General features: G+C 39.0%; 2 protein-coding genes across 2 annotated transcripts in view; both read right to left on the reverse strand.

Annotated features, from left to right (window-relative positions):
- The window catches only part of LOC146333280 (aminopeptidase N-like), a 28,562-nt gene extending 26,699 nt beyond the window's left edge, over positions 1 to 1,863 (reverse strand). The window contains exon 1 of the mRNA XM_084721854.1: positions 676 to 1,863. The gene's annotated coding sequence lies outside the window, so the exon portion shown is untranslated. The remainder of the gene's footprint in view (positions 1 to 675) is intronic.
- A 491-nt stretch (positions 1,864 to 2,354) lies between these two features.
- Positions 2,355 to 15,951, reverse strand: ap3s2 (adaptor related protein complex 3 subunit sigma 2). The gene is made up of 6 exons (XM_084721841.1): positions 15,758 to 15,951; positions 13,566 to 13,657; positions 12,886 to 12,997; positions 8,961 to 9,032; positions 7,026 to 7,133; positions 2,355 to 2,776 (listed from the first exon to the last, which is right to left on the reverse strand). Exons 1-6 carry the CDS (start codon positions 15,824 to 15,826, stop codon positions 2,651 to 2,653), a joined length of 579 nt encoding a protein of 192 aa, XP_084577967.1. The 5' UTR covers positions 15,827 to 15,951; the 3' UTR covers positions 2,355 to 2,650.
- Between the last annotated feature and the right edge of the window lie 1,868 nt (positions 15,952 to 17,819).

Raw genomic sequence — 17,819 nt, forward strand, 5'->3', positions numbered from 1 at the left:
CTTTGTCCTCTGCCATGTCAATCAGATGGGGCGTCAATAAAGTTCATTTTATCTCAGTGTGAAGGTAAAACACCTTTTAGTATCCATGCATCCACACCCACACAGATACGCTTTTGCATTATGGTTCTACCTGCAGGTAAACCCGTGACCTGCACCGTCAGCTCTGCATGCTCTCAGCTCCTCGCAGCAATGCAAGCAGCGCAGGATGTTGACAGACAACCAATAAAACCACAGCAGAGACAAGAAGTCAAACTGGGACTTGAGGTCCATGATGAATTATTCCAAAACTGCATTGCACAAGTTATATATGGTTTGCATAACTACTACAAGTGTGGTTACACGCCTTATTATGTGCAGATCTTTTATTTGAAGTGACAGCTTTGGAATCAAACCAGGAAGAAAGAGGAAAAAAAACAAAGACTAAACTGTCTGCTTTGTATTAACAGCAGTTCACAGTGGCTATAAACTGTCTATACTGCATTCAAGCCCACTTGTGAGCAGTCAGGGATGACCCTTAATGTTGCAGTCCAATCCTGAGAAACCTCCCAGATGCCAAAAGCTGTAAAGCTGATACACGGGCTATGACAGAACCTTTGCTGTGAAGGAAAAGCACAACAAAAGGAGTGACTTGGCATGCAGCATGTTGGATAGATTAACATGTCAAACAGTACATACCAAACCCCTGTGTCGCTGGACGTCCACTGGAAACCCCTGAATGAAGTCTGCCCGAGATGCAGAAGTTGGGGCTGGAATGATCCTGGCTGATGTGAAACACTCACAGTCTGCATCTGGGAGGGTGGAGGTGGGACGTGGTGAGAGCTACCACATGTTTTCCTGAGATGTAGGGAGGGAACAACTCTCGCAATTTCCAAACCAAAAAAAAAAAGAAAGAAAATTCCCTAAATTAGGGAAGGGGCGCTGAAAGAATGTGGCTGCATCAACAAGACTGCAAACTCATTGCGGTGGAGCAGAAAGGACTGAGACGTACAGAGTGTTCAGATTGTTCTGATGAAAATTTCACATGATGCTGGGCGACCACAGCCTGGTGACTCGGCTTACTCGCTACTTATCCTGTTGCACAAAAAAGGCACCGCTACAGAGGCTTGCATTTTCATTTATTTACCTTGGCATGGAATGTCTTTGACACAGACACGTTCGCCTTCCTTGAGAGGACAGGTTCAACAGGACTTCATGGTGAAACTCTAGCAGAGTATGGCTTAAAGAGACAGTTCATCCCAAAATCAAAAAGCTGTTTTTTTCTTGTGTGTAGTGCTTTTTATCCATCTAGACAGTTCTGGTGCGAGCGGCAGAGTTTTGGTGATATCAGCAGTAGAGATGTCTGCATTCTGTCCAGTATGATGGGACTAAATGGCACTTGGCTTCTGGGGCTCAGAGGGAAAAAAATTACAACGTGTCTGTCCATATTCCCCAGACCTCACCATGAGCAGTTTCATGTAGGAGCTATTTTCTTTCTAGTAGAAAAAATTACCTCCTTAAGTAGATTCTATTACAGAAAGAATGAGAGACTGCTCACAGCAGGGTCTGTGGATTAGCTTGAGTAACTGGGTCATGATTTCTGGAAAGATATATTGCTGTTGAGTTTTTCAAATGTTCTTTTTGGTGCTTTGAGCACCAGAAGCCAAGTGCCAGCGAGTAACCTTATATTTGAGCAAAGGCAGACATCTCTACGGACTATAACTCCAAAGCTTGGCAACTCACGCCAGAACTATGTAGATATGCATTTCTGCTTTTGAGATGAACTAGTCCTTTAAATGACAGACTGCATCTGATTGTATGTGACCATTAAATACAGCCAATAAGACACAAACACACTTTATACAACACTTAAAAGGTCAAAGTTAGCCTCTCTCAGCAGACGTTGGCAAGATACTACCACAGCACATTAAATCTTGGATAGAACTAAACAGCTTTTTTACATTTGCGACACTGAGCGCATTCTGCACCCAGGAGGACAACAATATTATTCACAAATCACCAAGATGTCAGAGACACAATATATTACAGAAGAGGACAAACAAGTAAATTGTAACCAGAGCCAAGCAGAGGAGTCTACTCCCGGCCTGTGTGAACACACACTTGGAACAGGAGATAAAGATGTGTTTGAGTAATTGCAGGCCAACACAGAAGCCAAAGGATCTTATTACAGTGAACTGAGCAGAGTCCAAAGGCTCACTCTAGCCAGGGAACGTTTTCAAAGTTAAGACGGGACAAGCGAGCGCTGATGAATGTCAGAGATTTGTGCAGGAAAATACGCACCGGGCCAACATCATTTTTCTTTTGGAAAGAGAAGAAAATCAACTGGAGAAATAAAAAACACAGAAAGAACAGCAGAGAACATTAATATTACTCTTGATGCTATATAGAATCAAACTTTACATTATTGTGCAAATCCTTCAACTGGAGTTAATCTGTAAATTGTATACAGCAGAACTCAAAAATAATCCGCAGCTTATCTCCCATTTCATGTGAAAAGAATGAGTGGGAGAATAAGCTGCCGTGGTTCCGTAACAGATATATAAAACAGTTTCCCCCGTGTGAACAACAGGGCTGGGCGGAGAGCTGGGGGGGGGGGGGGGGGTTGACTGCATCAGTAGTACATCAGCCCTGCGGAGCGCAGCTGGAGTGCCGCTCAGAAGGGGGAGAGGCTCGGCACTTTGATATTGATGTCTCCGATGTTGATGTTGCGGGGAATCTCGGGCAGGTTCATGTTCTTCACGGCGGAGACGGCGCGAGCGGGGGCTGCTGATAGACCTCCCTGCCAAAACAAAACAACACAGAAAAGACCTTGAAAGTGACTGTGTGTGGATTCCTATTACATTTTGGTCCATGGGAAAAGAAAAGTTCAAAATTAGGCATTTAAAAACCATACTGTCCCAGTGTTTTGAAAGTTAGTCAACTGAAAACATCTTGAGCATCCTTTATCTCAGTTTTAAAATTTTAAAGCATGCCATTAGATTAAAGGGTAAAATCTGTATTTTTCAACCTGGACTCTATTTTGCCATTTTTTTGTCATGTCTAAGTGGCCAATGGGGACAACAATTTATGAAATATATCCAACACTGAGCAAAACCGCTGCAGCTTTCAGTTGAAAACTTGCTGCATTATAATGGCTGAACCTCCTCCTTAGTTACTGTTGCGACACCTGTCAAGCTTTTCATTCTCGCACTGCACATATGACTTTTAGAGAGATAACGGTGGCAGATTTCACTTGGAAATTGTGAGTCTTTGATTCGACAGAAGAGTAAACTGAAACAAGCTTCTCATTTCCAGCTGATCTTAGTGGATTTAGTCAGTTAAAATGATGATGCTCACTAGCATGCTTCATAATTGGAGCTGGCTAATGTCAGCTAATGCTAATGCTTAAACTCCTTCAGTCAAATGAGGAGTTCCTCTCCAGCAGACTTCTTAATGTTTCTATCTGACACATTTTAAAACAAGAAGCATGTAAAATATGTAAAGTAACTTACACAACACTGGTAGGACATTGAAATCTGACACCTATACATATGTGATAGACTTCAGAAATACAGCCATTAATGTGGGAAGAGGAAGCGCAGTGACTAGATTACTGCAGCAGACCTTGAGACTAGGGCTGGGTATTGTTAAGAACCTCACGATTCGATTTCGATTCTTTAGGTTTTGATTCGATTCGATTTCGATTCGATTCGATTTCGATTCGATTCGATATTGATTTAAATTCTTCAATATCGATTCAGTAAGAAGTAGAAATACACAAATAATTAAGAGTACCTGTTGGCAATTTTTAAATATTTATTTTCATGCCCATAACACATGTGGTACGTTACTTCACATCTTTGGGCAATAAAACATCTGAAAATAAAACATCAGCAGCACCATAATAGCTCACTTGTGCATATGAACCTCTGTCTTCACCTCTGTGTACAGCTTCGGGATGGTGACCTCTGTCGTGTGTTTTCGTGTTGGTATAGCGTATCGTGGTTCATGTGTGTGTACCATCTTTTTAAAACTCTCGTTTTCCACGACACTGTATGGTCGAAGGTCCTTGCAAATGAAGACAGCAACAGACTCTGCTATCTTCTGTGCGCGGACAGAGCTTGGCGGTAGTTTGCAGACATATTGTTGTTGTTTGGTCGCGTGCAGCCTCCGTTCTTAAAACACGAATCACACGAAGATGTTGCGCACAGCGCCCCCAATGGCCAGGAGGTGAATCGATTCAGAGGGTTTGCTTAATCGATATTGAATTAGGAGGCGGATAATTTCGATGCATCGATTTTTCGATATTTTTACCCACCCCTACTTGAGACGGTCACCAAGTCAGACCAACCGGACCGCAATCACCTTAGCAAGAGAGCTTGGATAAAGGCAAAGCCAACCCATCTTAGACCTAAGAGAGCGAGCCAGAGAGAGATCTACAGTCGGACACGCTGACGTTCCAGCTTACGTTAGAGCAGTTTAAAAACTTTAATCTATTCCCTGCATGTGACCCTACCTTCCAAACTCATGAAACACAGAGTTCTTTTTAGAGGTCCATACACCGCGTTCAACACGAAGAGACATACAAAGATGAACAGGCCTTGGTTACGGTTGCTAAGGTATGATTAGACAGTTGCTGTTTGCCGATAGGGTTAGGGTTAGAGTTAGCAAAGGGTTAGCTGTGAACCATCAAATTACATGCCCTAAACGTACTTGTTTTGCTGCATTATAGCTGAACGATTTTGAAAAATATCCAGTGATTATTTTGACTGATACTGCAATTACAATATGATCTGTGATATTAGAGATAATGATCATTTTTATAACATTATTATTTTGATTGAAAGACACTAACTTTTTTCAGTCTGTAGAATCTGATTTGTAGGGCAGGAAATCTCTGCATCACGACATTCATTAGTTTAAACGTTTTTTGACACACATTTTTTAACAGAAATTGCACCTCCTGCGATTCGAAAATTGCAGAGTCATACTGTGATTTCAATAAAAGTTCGATTCACTGCGCAGCCCTGACAGACAGGCAAAGACTGTCATTGTAAGTGTCTGACAACATTATGGAAAGGATCTCTACAGAGACAGACCTTTTTGTTAAAGAGTAAGATCCTTTTTGTCTAAGCAGGAACAGACAATTTATCGCTCTTGCCAAAGCCACCAGACTCCAATTACAGAAACAGCAATTGTATCATCGTAAAACACATACAAACTCGACAGAAACAAAATAAAACTCACCAAAAACATCCTGGCTCATCTTCCCACTGCTCCAACAATCACCAGCTTTGGTTTGGTGAATTAAACCCTTAATTAGATGTGAAAATATTTTGGCTGTACACGACGTTTTTCTCCTTCCGCTTCTCTGATGCTCCTCACCCGATATTTTCACATCTAACGTGGTAAATCAAGGGTTTATTTCGACCAAACTCTCACATGTATGACAGTTCAGATTTGGCTGCTGAACTACAACCTTAAAAAGAAATAGCTCAGCTTTTTGGGAATTGCTGGTTGCTTGCAAGAAAGACTGTGTAGACCTGCCCTAAAACTATGTGTGGTTTTTAGACCTCAGTTTTTATAAAATCAAACAAGTGTGATACAACATGTTAGTAAGTGAGCTTCAGAGGAGCTTTTAGGCTGATTTTGTTATCTTTGGACAGAGCTGTTTCCCCCTTCTTGCAGTATTTATGCTAAGCTAAGCAAAGCTAAAAGTCTCCTGCCTGTCGTTTCATTATCACTGTACAGTTAACCACCACTGTTCCTTTAATTCAAGAACTAGTTTAAACAGATCCACATGTCTTTTTGACAACCTTACAGTTTCACTTTTGTTTGTGTTCATTTTCATTTCACTCATGTCTTTAAAGTTTCATTTTCCATCAACATACAGTAGCTAGTTAATGTGATCCTCTTTTGGCAGCCTCCTCTCAAATTCAAGGTACGCTGCAGGAGCTTCCCACAAGCGCCTGGATGATGAAAGGGGGAACAGTCTCTGCCCTCAGCTGCACATGAACGCAACAGTGAGTTAGCCTGATGATCAGACTGAATTTCCATTTGATTTTTTTTTTCAGTCAGTCTGACTTTGTGTTCATGGGGAGGTGGGTTGTGCTGGTCAATCAAATCTGGAAGCTGCGGTTGCGGCTGCCACGAGCAGTTAGCGTTTTCATAATGACTGAAGAAAGCGATCTTACGCATCAAAGTCTGTTTTTATGTCAGGTTAGAACTGTCTGGGGGTGAGGAGTTACAAAGAAGTGACCTCCTCTGTAGCCAGCTCCTTATCTCTGGCTAGCAGCTCAAGGCTAGCTGCTACTAACATAACAAAAACAAACAAACAGATGGAGCTGTGGTCAGGTTGCATCATGGGTAATGTCGGTGCCAGGTTTTGACAAGGAAGGAAGAAAGCATGGAATAAGAAAGACAATTTCTGGATCTGTTTTTCAAACTAATGCGTCAAGGTGTAATCAGTGGAGAACTTTTTTAGACGTTAGTTCTCTAAGTTGACTTAAAACAACTTGTTCAGCTGTCTCACTGACGCTTGTATTCATAGACATCTTTCTATTTTGAATGAATGTAGCTCACAAGCTGGTGCTCCCATTCTGAGCTATTAATCTGTACTAAGGTCTGATTGTTTCTTTAACCACAGAAAACAGGCATCAGTGGGCACAACCCCAGACCAGAGTAATTATGGTTCTGTACGCTTCGTTAGTTTTTATATTAATTTCATTTTTGACTTTTGTTTTTAATTTTCTTTAGTTTCAGTTAGTTTCCAGGGTGGCTTTGCTCGTTTCAGTTTAGGTTTTACTATTTAAAAATGTTTACTTTTAGTTTTGTTTTTACTTCCAGGTGTGAATGTGCAAAAGAGAACCTCGCTCTCAGTGAACCTACCCTGAATAAATAAAGGCTAAGAAAAAAAAAACACATCACATTCATCTATCTAAAAACCCACGGTGAAAAATGATACGCACTAATGGAATGTTTGCACAAGTCAATGAGCTTAAATATACAAAAACACCGGTATGGTCCTTTAATGCGTCTAAGCGACTGACCTCTGACTTCTCCATGCGGTTTTGCACTTCGACCTGAGCTACGATCTCATTCATGTTGGTCTCCAGCACCATGCCTCCCATCACCACCTCCTGCAGGATGTAATGGACCTGCAGACAGACACACAACACAGCAGTTACAACAACAACAGTACGTCACTGCACACGTTTGTTCAGTCTTTAAAACAGGTCCCTCTTTCCATGACTTTTGTGAACAATTTCAGACAGAACATTACACAGTAAAGACTGGATTACACAACATCACATCCTGGCTCCAAAACACAGCCAGATGTAGCTGCTTGAAGTGGTGTAAGGTTCAGTATTTTATAATCCTGCCTTGTCTACAAACACAGGTTGTCTGTGTTCCTTTATAGCCTGCCAAATGATACAGACGAGATAAGAGAGGTGCAAAACCTAATGTTGGAGAGAGCAAACCTCTCTGGAACAAAGCTCTCTCTCATGGCTCACTCGACCAGTTTACACTTTGAGTTTAAAGATGATAAACTGCAAAAAAAATCATGTCTGGGAAACAAAATTAAAATAACCAAACAGCTAGAATCTGTCCTTTATTATCATATGTTCAAGACAGACTAGTAAAATTAAGTCTGTTTTACAACCCTGAATATGTGTTAAAAAAAAAAGAAGCAATTTCACAATCCTGTGCAAGTCAGTTTTGCGCACCTAGGGGAGGGTTTTCTCTCTAGTAGAAATATTTCCAAGTTTCATCTTGGAACATTCCTCAGGCCAAGCCCCACTGCACCACATGACATCAATTTCCTGCTGGGAAAATTCAATCAAGATGGCCATAGACGTGTCTGATTAGTTTCCAGCAACACTTCGAGCTCAGCTCCAGCAAGAGAAAAAAGGAGGCCTTGTTGTAGCCTGGACAACGGAGCTTCGATCTAAAGGAGCCAGCACGGAGTTTAAAGGCATTACTTTTTAAACCCGTCATCGGAAAAAATCTTTACAAGAAGAAACCTTGCATGCTTTTTCCTATCATTCCTTGCAAAAAAAAATTCCATTTTGAATCAAAATGCTAGTGATTGATGATTTCACTTCTGAAGGGAAAATGTCAAAAAAAGAATTTCAGAGCTGCAGAATCTTACTACAGTAATACAGCTCAGGGCGAGCCCAGTTAGACGTACAGTATTATTCAAAATAACTGGTCCTAAGCACCAAAAGGAAGTACATCAATTACAAGAATGCAGCTGTTCCTGAAAAGCAGCTGGCCGTAGAGAAAAGACAAACACGCTCTGCGCATTACCTCGACGTCACGTCTCTCTGCAGCTCATTCATAAATACAAAAATCCCCTCATCTGGACTTTTTTTAAATTGAATATGGAAAAAAAACAAACTGCGGTTTTGGAGTGAGCACACAATCAGTAAACATAATGGAGTAAACATCAGGTTGTTTTTGACATTTTCAGATGGAAATAACAGACTTGGTGTGCAAAGGCCTTAATGTTCCCATAATCTTATGCAGATGCGGGTTACCTCAGACACAACATCGTGCCAAGTGTGAATCTGGCCAGCTGTTGTGGAGGTGGATCATATACAAATGTAAACATAAGTGTAAGAGAGCGAAACAATATGTTGGAATGGATTTGTGACAGATTAACTAGCATCAAACTCGTCCAGAATAAGTTAAAATGTCAAACTGCTGGCTTCAAGTAACCTCATTTACTGGTACTGACTGATTCACTGCTTCCCGCAGCAGCCACGCAGTTCAAAGCCAGATTTTCTTGTATTACTTTTATTGCCGGAGTCCACCTAAACAGGAAATTAACATCATATGAGAGAGTTGCTGTCCCTCAGGTGAAAAACAACCATGCAGGCTGTCACTGAGGTCAGCGCTGTGGCACAAACAGTGGCGTTGTGAAGAGCAGGAAACACTCGAACATGACCGTTACTGAAAAGGCTCTTCCTGTCCACGCTCACCTTGTCCATGTGGAATATGAGGTCCAGCTCGCAGACGTTTTCAAAGCATTTATCCAGCGTTTCCACAAACACCTGCAGCGAGGAGGATTTGGACAGTCAAACATCACATTTCTCAAGAGAAGAGTGAACCAAGATGAATATTTTGAAGATGATCTGAGATTATGATTATATTTGAGGGAATAACAAATCTCCTCATGAATTTTTATTATCCTTAATTAACACAGCTCTTTTAAGTTAGATGATCATGGTCAAAACATTCAGGAAATCAGTGGTTCATACTTTAAACATCTAAAAGCTACAGAAATGGTGACTGATTTTGGATGCACAACCAGTATAAATGACAGTAGAGTGCTGTAGGAGTGAGTTCTAGCACAGATTAGCACTTCCAGTTCCCTCATCTTGAAGTCAAGGGGTTTCTGGGTTTGATGAAAGTTGAAGTGAAGTGTTTCTCTACAACATAAAATACCTCAGTAAAGTATACCCCCCATTCTTGAATTTTGAGGCTTTTATGTGTCTAAAGAAAGGTGGTTGTTATGTAAGTGGCATTGTACAGTGAGCAGGTCATTATTGTGAAATAAATCCTGACAAGATGACACAGGACCCTGAAGAGAGGAGTCTTGAATCATCCTGACAGGTTCTGTTCCACAATAATGACATGCTCACTCATTATCCCACTTATTACATGGTTACATACACCTCAAAAATATTAACACAACATATTAATTCTAAAATGATTTTATGGCTTTATTCAACAGTAGTGACCTGCTCACTTTACATTATCCTACCTGTTAGATGATTATGTATCAAATAACATCAATAATTTCAGATAAAATATTAATTTAAAAACTATTTTAGTGATTTCACAATGATTTTATTGTTACTCCAGAGTCTATGATCAGAACTGTATCCATAGCAACAGTCTGTTTTTCAATAAAAACTGTAATAATCAATTATTCAATAAAGCCATGTAATCACAACTTGTATTTTCACTCACAAATCATGTAAGTGGTGTTCATTTGTTTGATCTTGTTAAACAAAGTGTCTAAGTATCATAAAGTTTTGTTTGCCTCAGAGTTTAGTTTCCGCACTAATCCAAAATCCAGTGGAAAAATGTACATATTCTCTTTGTGGAGGGAACCTGATCGATTCTGACATCCTGACAGGCTTAAAAAAATCATCATCCCTGCAGCACTGTATCAGGATGAGGCCATAGAGGTGGATCAATACAAACATTTAGGGTTAAACAAATTAGTGTGGGATCGATCTGTAAGCTGAGCATCTTTAAGAATCCTGTAATCATGATTCTTTTATAGGTTACTGATTTTATTGGACAATAAAAAAGGAAATACAGGATATGGGCTCCATGTACAATCTTTCAGAAACCATTAATGTTAACACAACACAGCTAGTGCACATAATTTTTACAGTGGAATCTGTGCACTACACAATTTTCAATTAATGAAACGTATTATTTTAAGTTTTCTTAACTCAAGCACATGAGTAGATCTGAATAATTGTGTTACTTAGATTGCACTTTGAGTGAACTTCTTGATGTAAGTTGACACAACAAAGTTTTGCAGCCGGGTGCTTTACTTTTAAACTTTTTTTCTTTTTTTTTTTTTTTTACAGTGTAGATGTTCGTGTATCTTGTATTCCACATGTTATAATTCTCCTATACTGATGATAAGGGATTGTGCTGATTAACTATCTGATGTCAGTGATGATGAGTGGAGGATCTGAGCGTGTTGACTCACTTCTTCCAGATCCTAAAACCGATGTTGCTTAACTTTTTAGGGCACTAGCTTTGTAACATGTTCTATCTCTTGTGTGTTGCCACAAGCACAACAATGTGTTCCCATGAGAACAATCAGGATGTGAAGGAAGATTTAAATCAGTATGTACCAGCACTTCATGTGATAACTTAGCTGGGCTGATATGCGTCTGTCACATCAGTGTGTCTCCTTATTTACATTTTATCAGTGCATCTTATCCAGATAGATTCTCAGTGAGTTCAAAGAAGAGTAAGTTTCATTTCCTAGATCACCAGCATTAAAAGCAACCAGTGAGGAAGCAAAAGTTCAAAATGGTTCCTGTTTCCCAAAATTAATCAAATACAGCTACATGGAATGGAAAGAAGCTAGTTAAGTAGCTTAAGGGAGAGACAGAATGTCCTCTTCACAAGTTTGGACCATTGTACAGTGAGCAAACAGAGGGTGATGTGGAAAAAGAGGAGAAAATATGAATGCAACAATTTTGTTTTTGCTCCCATTTTTTTAGTTCAAGTATAAGATTCAAGACCTATCTTGTGCCAAGATAATCCATCCACCTGACAGGTGTGGCGTATCAAGATGCTGATTAAGACAGGAGGTCACTCTAAAATGTGCTGTTTTACCGAACTGCAGTCAGTTCAAAACCGCGGTGAGGACGGTAGTCACGTACCATGACCTTTCCTGATACTGCTTTTCTTCAGAAATTCTTTGGTTTTACAAACCAACTGTTGAATCAGCTGTCTGGGTGGCCGGTATCGCATGAGCTTGCAGGTGAAGAAGCCGGATGTGGAGACCCTGAGCTGAAGTGTTTACACGTGGTTTGCGGTTGTGAGGCCGTTTGGATGCGTTGGCACATTCTCAGCTTTCAGCATTCTGTTCATGGGCATCAGCTCTAGTGGACATTCCTGCAGTCAGCATGTCAATTCACTGCTCCCTCAGAACTTGTGACATCCTCGGCACTGTGCTGTAGTTAGTGCTGAACAATTCATCAGAATTTTATGACTTTCTGCAATTTTTGAATTGCAGGAGGTGCAATATTTTTCGAGGGCAAAATGTGTATCAAAAAGCGTTTAAATGAATGAATGTTGTGAGGCAGAGATGTCCTGTCCTACAAATCAGATTCTTCAGACTTTAAGAAAAATTCTCATTTGTTACAGATTCCTGGAAAAAAAAATCATACCATAGTCGTTTTACCACATTTTCCAATTAGAGTAATGATGCAAAAATTATTACCTCTAATATTGCAAATCATATTGTAATTGCAATATCAGTCAAAATAATTGCAATTACATGTTCTTTCAAAATTCTTGAGCCCTAGTTGTAGTGTTATTAGAATTTCTAACTTTGATACAATACTTGTTGATTGATTGATGTTGACACAACAGTGAAAAACTGACACAACCCTAAACCTAAAAGTTTAGAATTTTATTAAAAGACAAATTCAGTGTTTCCCCATAATCAGAAACAATATACTTATTTGCTATGCTGTGAATTCTTCACATTCAGAAGTTAATGTTGACAGACCTCTGTAAGGGAATTTTATTTTGAAATTCTGGGTTTGTTTCCACTTCCTTCTCTTTCCACTCGAAACAAGCCACGTGCTGTCATGTGATAAAACTGCTGCACAATTTGGTAAAAAAAAAAAAAAAAAGTCATATTGTGATCTTTTTTTTTTTTTTTTTACCAAAACTGTGATTGTAATATGCAACACAATTAGTGGAAATGATCAACTTTGCATCACCATTTTCATGTTCACCATTAAAGTAGTGATGTGGTGATATTTGCTGAGGTCTGTACCAAACAAACATGTTTTCTTTCATCTGGAGAACAAGATTTTTAGGCCAGGTCATCTCACATCCACTACAGGACCCCTTTTTCAAAAAATGTGGATTGGTTGTGGTTGTGTGGTTTGGATATTGAACTTGGTCATTTTGTGATGTTATTGTGATTAACTGTGCACCCCTATTTTAGACTGGCCTTTTATTGTGACCAGCCTAAAGCCCACCTGTGCAACAATCATCCTGCTTAATCAGCTTCTTGATATTTCACAAGTGCACAGAAAAATAAGTCTTAGCTCTTTTACTTCAAACAAAACGAAAAAAAAAAAGACTTACATTTATACTTTTGTTTCATATGTCTATAAAGCAGAAACAAACCTGGATCAAGTCCAGAATGCCAAGCTCACTCTCAGACGAGTCCACACAGAAGACAAAATAGAGGGTTGCGTAGTGCCGGTAAATCAGCTTGTAGTCGGAGCCACCGATGAGACTGTGAGAAAACAAAAATGCTACTTTACAAGAAAATTCAGGTGTAGTTTTGCACTGTGTTTAACTGTGTCAGCAGGAAAGAAACAAACAAATGTATGTTATACAATTAACACTTGGGTTAAGGTAAGTAAATTGACTGAAGAAATGACAAAAGTGACTAAGACAAAGTTTACTTTCGTGGCTTTGCCTCCATCTATTGGTTAAGTCATGCTACTGCATCTGCAGTCAGCTGATGATCAGCTGCTCATCTTTGTTGCCAAGTGAGGTCAGCTGCTGTAGTGGCATAAAACCAAACTGAGAAAACCCAGAAAAGTGGTCCATGGTTTACAGTAGTTAAAGTGTGTCGTAACACATCAGAATAGTAATATCATCATAGTACAGGTCTGCCTTTCTGTCTGTGCCGACATAAACTCAAAAAGTCTCAAGACATATGAAGTCTTGTGTTTAGCTGTTCAGTCTTTCCATTAAAAAAAATCACAACATAAACAAATCAAGTTCACTTGTGGCAGTTTCTCTGATAGTGTGCATCACTCAGCACAAACAGGATCACAGCAAACAACAATACTTGCCTCCCTCCCTCCAAGAAGTTGCAGACATTGTCGTCCCTTTTAGACACCAAATGGAAAGTCTCCCGAATGATCTGCTGCTGCATGTCCTCCGCCTGCAGGAAAACATGTTACACAGCTTATCAAGTGCCAACCCCACCATTATTGTGGGTCGTTTGTTATTTGTAACATTTAGTTGGCTGATAGAGTGGTAAAAGTTGCATAAGGCCCAAGTTGTGGCACCGAAGCATGAAGTTAAAATTCAATTACTTTTTATCAGACTTATTAATCTTTTGTGCACTCTGCAATTCACACTCACAGAGAACAGGGACAAATATATTATTACATCATAGAAAATTTGTGTTTTTGGTTTTAGGGTGAATTGTCCATTTAATGCACTTAATCAACTATGTGCATGTCATGTTTAACTGTGATCAGTGAATTCTTTCATTACATTCAGATGAGCAAAAAATCTAATCTGACAGATTAGACTAGATCTTAATCTGATTGGTTGGATAATGGACTATTTAATTAATACATCACAGTGTCTGACAGTTACTCATCCACCAGTTCCTCTGAGGGTTGCTGTCTCTTCCCCCTTCTTTACACCATGTACACTAATGACTGTCAACACATCTTAAAGTTTGCAGATGATTCTGTCTTTGTTAGCCTTCTTGAAGGGGAAGAACAGGATCATAGGCTGGTGGTGGACGATTTTTGTTGCTTGGTGTGTTGAATCTTTCATCAATCTAAATGTGTCTAAAAGGAAAAACATGATAATTGATTTCACCACTGAGCCCTGTTGTAAAAGGTGTTGATAGAGGCACAGTTGAGATGTACAAATATCTGAGTGTTGTTCTTGATAAGTTGACTTTTGAATCTGATGTTGTTCACGCTGAGATGATGACACTCTTTTACAGAAGCTTCATTAATTCTGTTCTAACTTTCTGTATTATTGCTTCGTTTGGAAACTTTAATTTGCCCTGTATGAATCAACCTGGAGGTTTGGAGGACTAAAAGACTCCATGCCTCTGTCATTCCAAGTGCTATAGATATGCTCAAAGGTGGTGAGCACCTTGACTGCAGTCCTTGCACTACACAGGTACATTCTGCACACCTGCACTTTGGCATTCTTGCATATTTGTACTAATATGAAATTCCCTTGAACTAGTATGTGTTTTTTTTCTGAACTGTTTTTATTTATTGTTGTTGCTGTTGCTTTTGCTGCAAAACAAATTTCCCTGAAGGGACAATAATGTAATGTTAACCTGAACAGTATTGATCTAAGCAGTAGTTAGTTGAGTTATTTTAAGTAAAGACCCCTGATGTTCACATTCATTTTATTGTGTTTCTTAAAGGCCCATTTTACTTGTTAGAAGTTACAGTGTGTAAAGACAGGCCATAATGCAAAGTCGGCATTCACATGTTAATCAGACCAGCAATTACAAAGTCATTACAACGTATTTGTACAGAGCAGAAATGTTATGTGTTTTATTTTTGCTAAATCATATCTAATTCTAAATGACATCCGTTTAATACTGCTAAGTAGAGCAGTGGAAAATCGATTATTAATTGGTTACTAAATTAATCGCCAACTACTCTGATAATCAACTAATTATTTTAAGTCATATTTAATTAAAATGTCCAAATTCTCTGATTTCAATTCTTCAAATGTTAAAAGTTTCTGATTTCTTTGTCCTCTTGTGAGAGTAAATTTATTAACTTCATGTTTTGGACATAATATGACATTTGAGGACGTCAGATTGGGCTTTGGAAAACAGCGATCAGCATTTTTCACCACTTTACGGACCAAAGAACCAACTGATAAAATCGATTCATTGGAAATATAATGGGCAGATAAATCCATAATTAAAATAATCTTTAGTTGCGGCCCTACTGCGGATGGAAGTGTACAATCCTAAATTCTATTTCACAGACATATTTGCCTGAACAAGAGGGAACTGAAACTAAAAAATGGACAGCACCCAAATCATTGCAAGCTAGCATCGGCTAACATTATTTGTAACTTGAGAATAACAAATATTTTAGACAGCAAGCACCGAGCTAGACTATGGCAGCATTTGAGGTGAGGATGACTGTCCACAAGCTGACTATCTAATCTAACACTTAGCTAACTACTGCAAGCCAAAAGACAGTGAAGACAGTAAAGGCAGCAAAATGCTAATGTTTTCAACAGCAAGCCCCAAAATACTTACAAAATACTGATAGAATCTGATGAGCCGCGGCTTCCCGTGGTTGTTAAATATCAATATGGCTTTAATCATGTTTATTCTTTGAAGTTATCAGATTACAATATGAGATAATTGCTTAAAAAATTAAGACTTTGACCGTTTAGGTGACGTTAGCTCAACTGCTTCTCGGCCTCTCAGCTGCCGGATGACTTACTCGGTTACATCCGGTTGTGTCTCTACATTGAGCATCCGACCCGCAACAAAAACCTTCATTCTTTTGTTCCGCGCGGGGAGGTTATTGAGTTCATTTACATGCGCATTAGTATTGTGGTTATAATCAGTAGCACAGTTATATGCTGGACGTGGAAACGTTTCAGAAAATGGATAAGCTACATGGAGCACTCTGATAGAAATGTACTATGGCATGTAAACGCCTCATCCAGGTTTCTGAGCAGTGTTTGGACAGTGACTGAGATGGTGAGTAATGAGGACAAACCTGCACACCGATGATTCTGGATACTGGTCATATGATCGCTATATCCCGAGTAAGATCATACTATAAAAAATATTTAAGACTCAAAACTGGGATAGTGATGCGTATTAACTCTGATAAATTTAGTTTAGATGTGATGTGTTGGACAAATGTGAAGCTAAATGAATTTACAGCATAGGTTGTCTTAAATTCACTAATGGAGCACACAGCTTACAGCAGTGATTTGCTTGTTCTTTGTGAAAAAACTGAAGAAACCTCTTGGATGAGAGGCGAAATGATTCAAGAACCTAAACAAGTTCAGTTGGCTACAATAACCTGTAGTGAATACCATGACCTGAATGATGCAGAATCCCCACAGACTTACTGCAGTGATACTCAACTTAAAGCCTGGGGGCCAAACCTGGCCCAGGATAGGGTTCTCGGTGGCCCACCAACCATTTTCAAATACAATAAATTGATTCACACTGAGACTTTTTGTTTGTTTGTTTTGTTTTGTTTATTCTAATTTGTAAATGTTCATTAATATTCTTTGGCTGTCACTTCAGAAATTTGCATATCAGCCATAGTGATTGCATGATGGAAGAAGTTCCAGCAGTGTTTAATGTTGTATGAAACCTTTCAAATGTCACCAAAGCATTTTCAACTAAAATGCAGCAGTAAATGCAGTAAAATGTCTGATTTATCTGACAATCCGTCACCATGTTCATAAATTAGTTTAAAGTTTAAAAATAAAGAATTTCAAAGAAAGATAAATAATCTGCCTTTTACTTGGTATTTATTGTATTTAAGAAATATGGTAACAGATTTCAGCCCATAACATACGGTGTAGTTTCCCGAGTTACAGTATAATTTCTTTTAATAATGCTGTGCCAATTCATGAATTTAGGTACTGGGTTACAAGGTGGAATAAGGTGGTCAAAATTTGGAATTTTACAAAGAAATTATACTGTAGTCATTTTTTAACTAGTGGATATTTCTTCTTTTATTACAGGGTAAGTATGAATGCTAATACTTTTTATGTATAGTTATCCTACTATTTCATATGAACTTGGCTATATGGTAACACTTCAAAAGGGGTGTGCATAAAACAGACATGACGCTATTAAAACCGTGACATGACACCTGCCATGTGTGCATAAGACTGACAATGTCATGTCAGTCTTATGCACATACATGAAGACATCATTATGAATGTTTATGACTGTCATAAAGTGTCATTCAGTCAGCTATGCTGTTTTTAATGTAGAGCTGGTGTTGCTTGGGAACCCCACCCCTAACTTTGCATTAAAATAACATATATGACACTCATGAACATTTATTAAGATTCCTTCATGTTCCTGACAGGTGTCGTGTCATGATTATGACAGTGTCATGTCAGTCTTATGACCATCCCTTCAAATAAAGTGTTTTACTCTCTGTTTGTCCACTTATTCTCAAAGCACATTAGCACGACATGACTTTAGACTTTACAAACAATAAAATATAACAGGCCTACAGCAGCGCAGTAGTGAAGCAGTTTGGCGAAGCTCATAATTATTTATGTGTGGCCTTGTAAAGTCAACATCCCATTAAGTGTCAACACTGATGAGGGTT

The sequence above is a fragment of the Lutjanus erythropterus genome, chromosome 1 (genome assembly GCF_056507025.1).
Source record: "Lutjanus erythropterus isolate fLutEry1 chromosome 1, fLutEry1.hap2, whole genome shotgun sequence".
NCBI lineage: Eukaryota > Metazoa > Chordata > Actinopteri > Lutjaniformes > Lutjanidae > Lutjanus > Lutjanus erythropterus.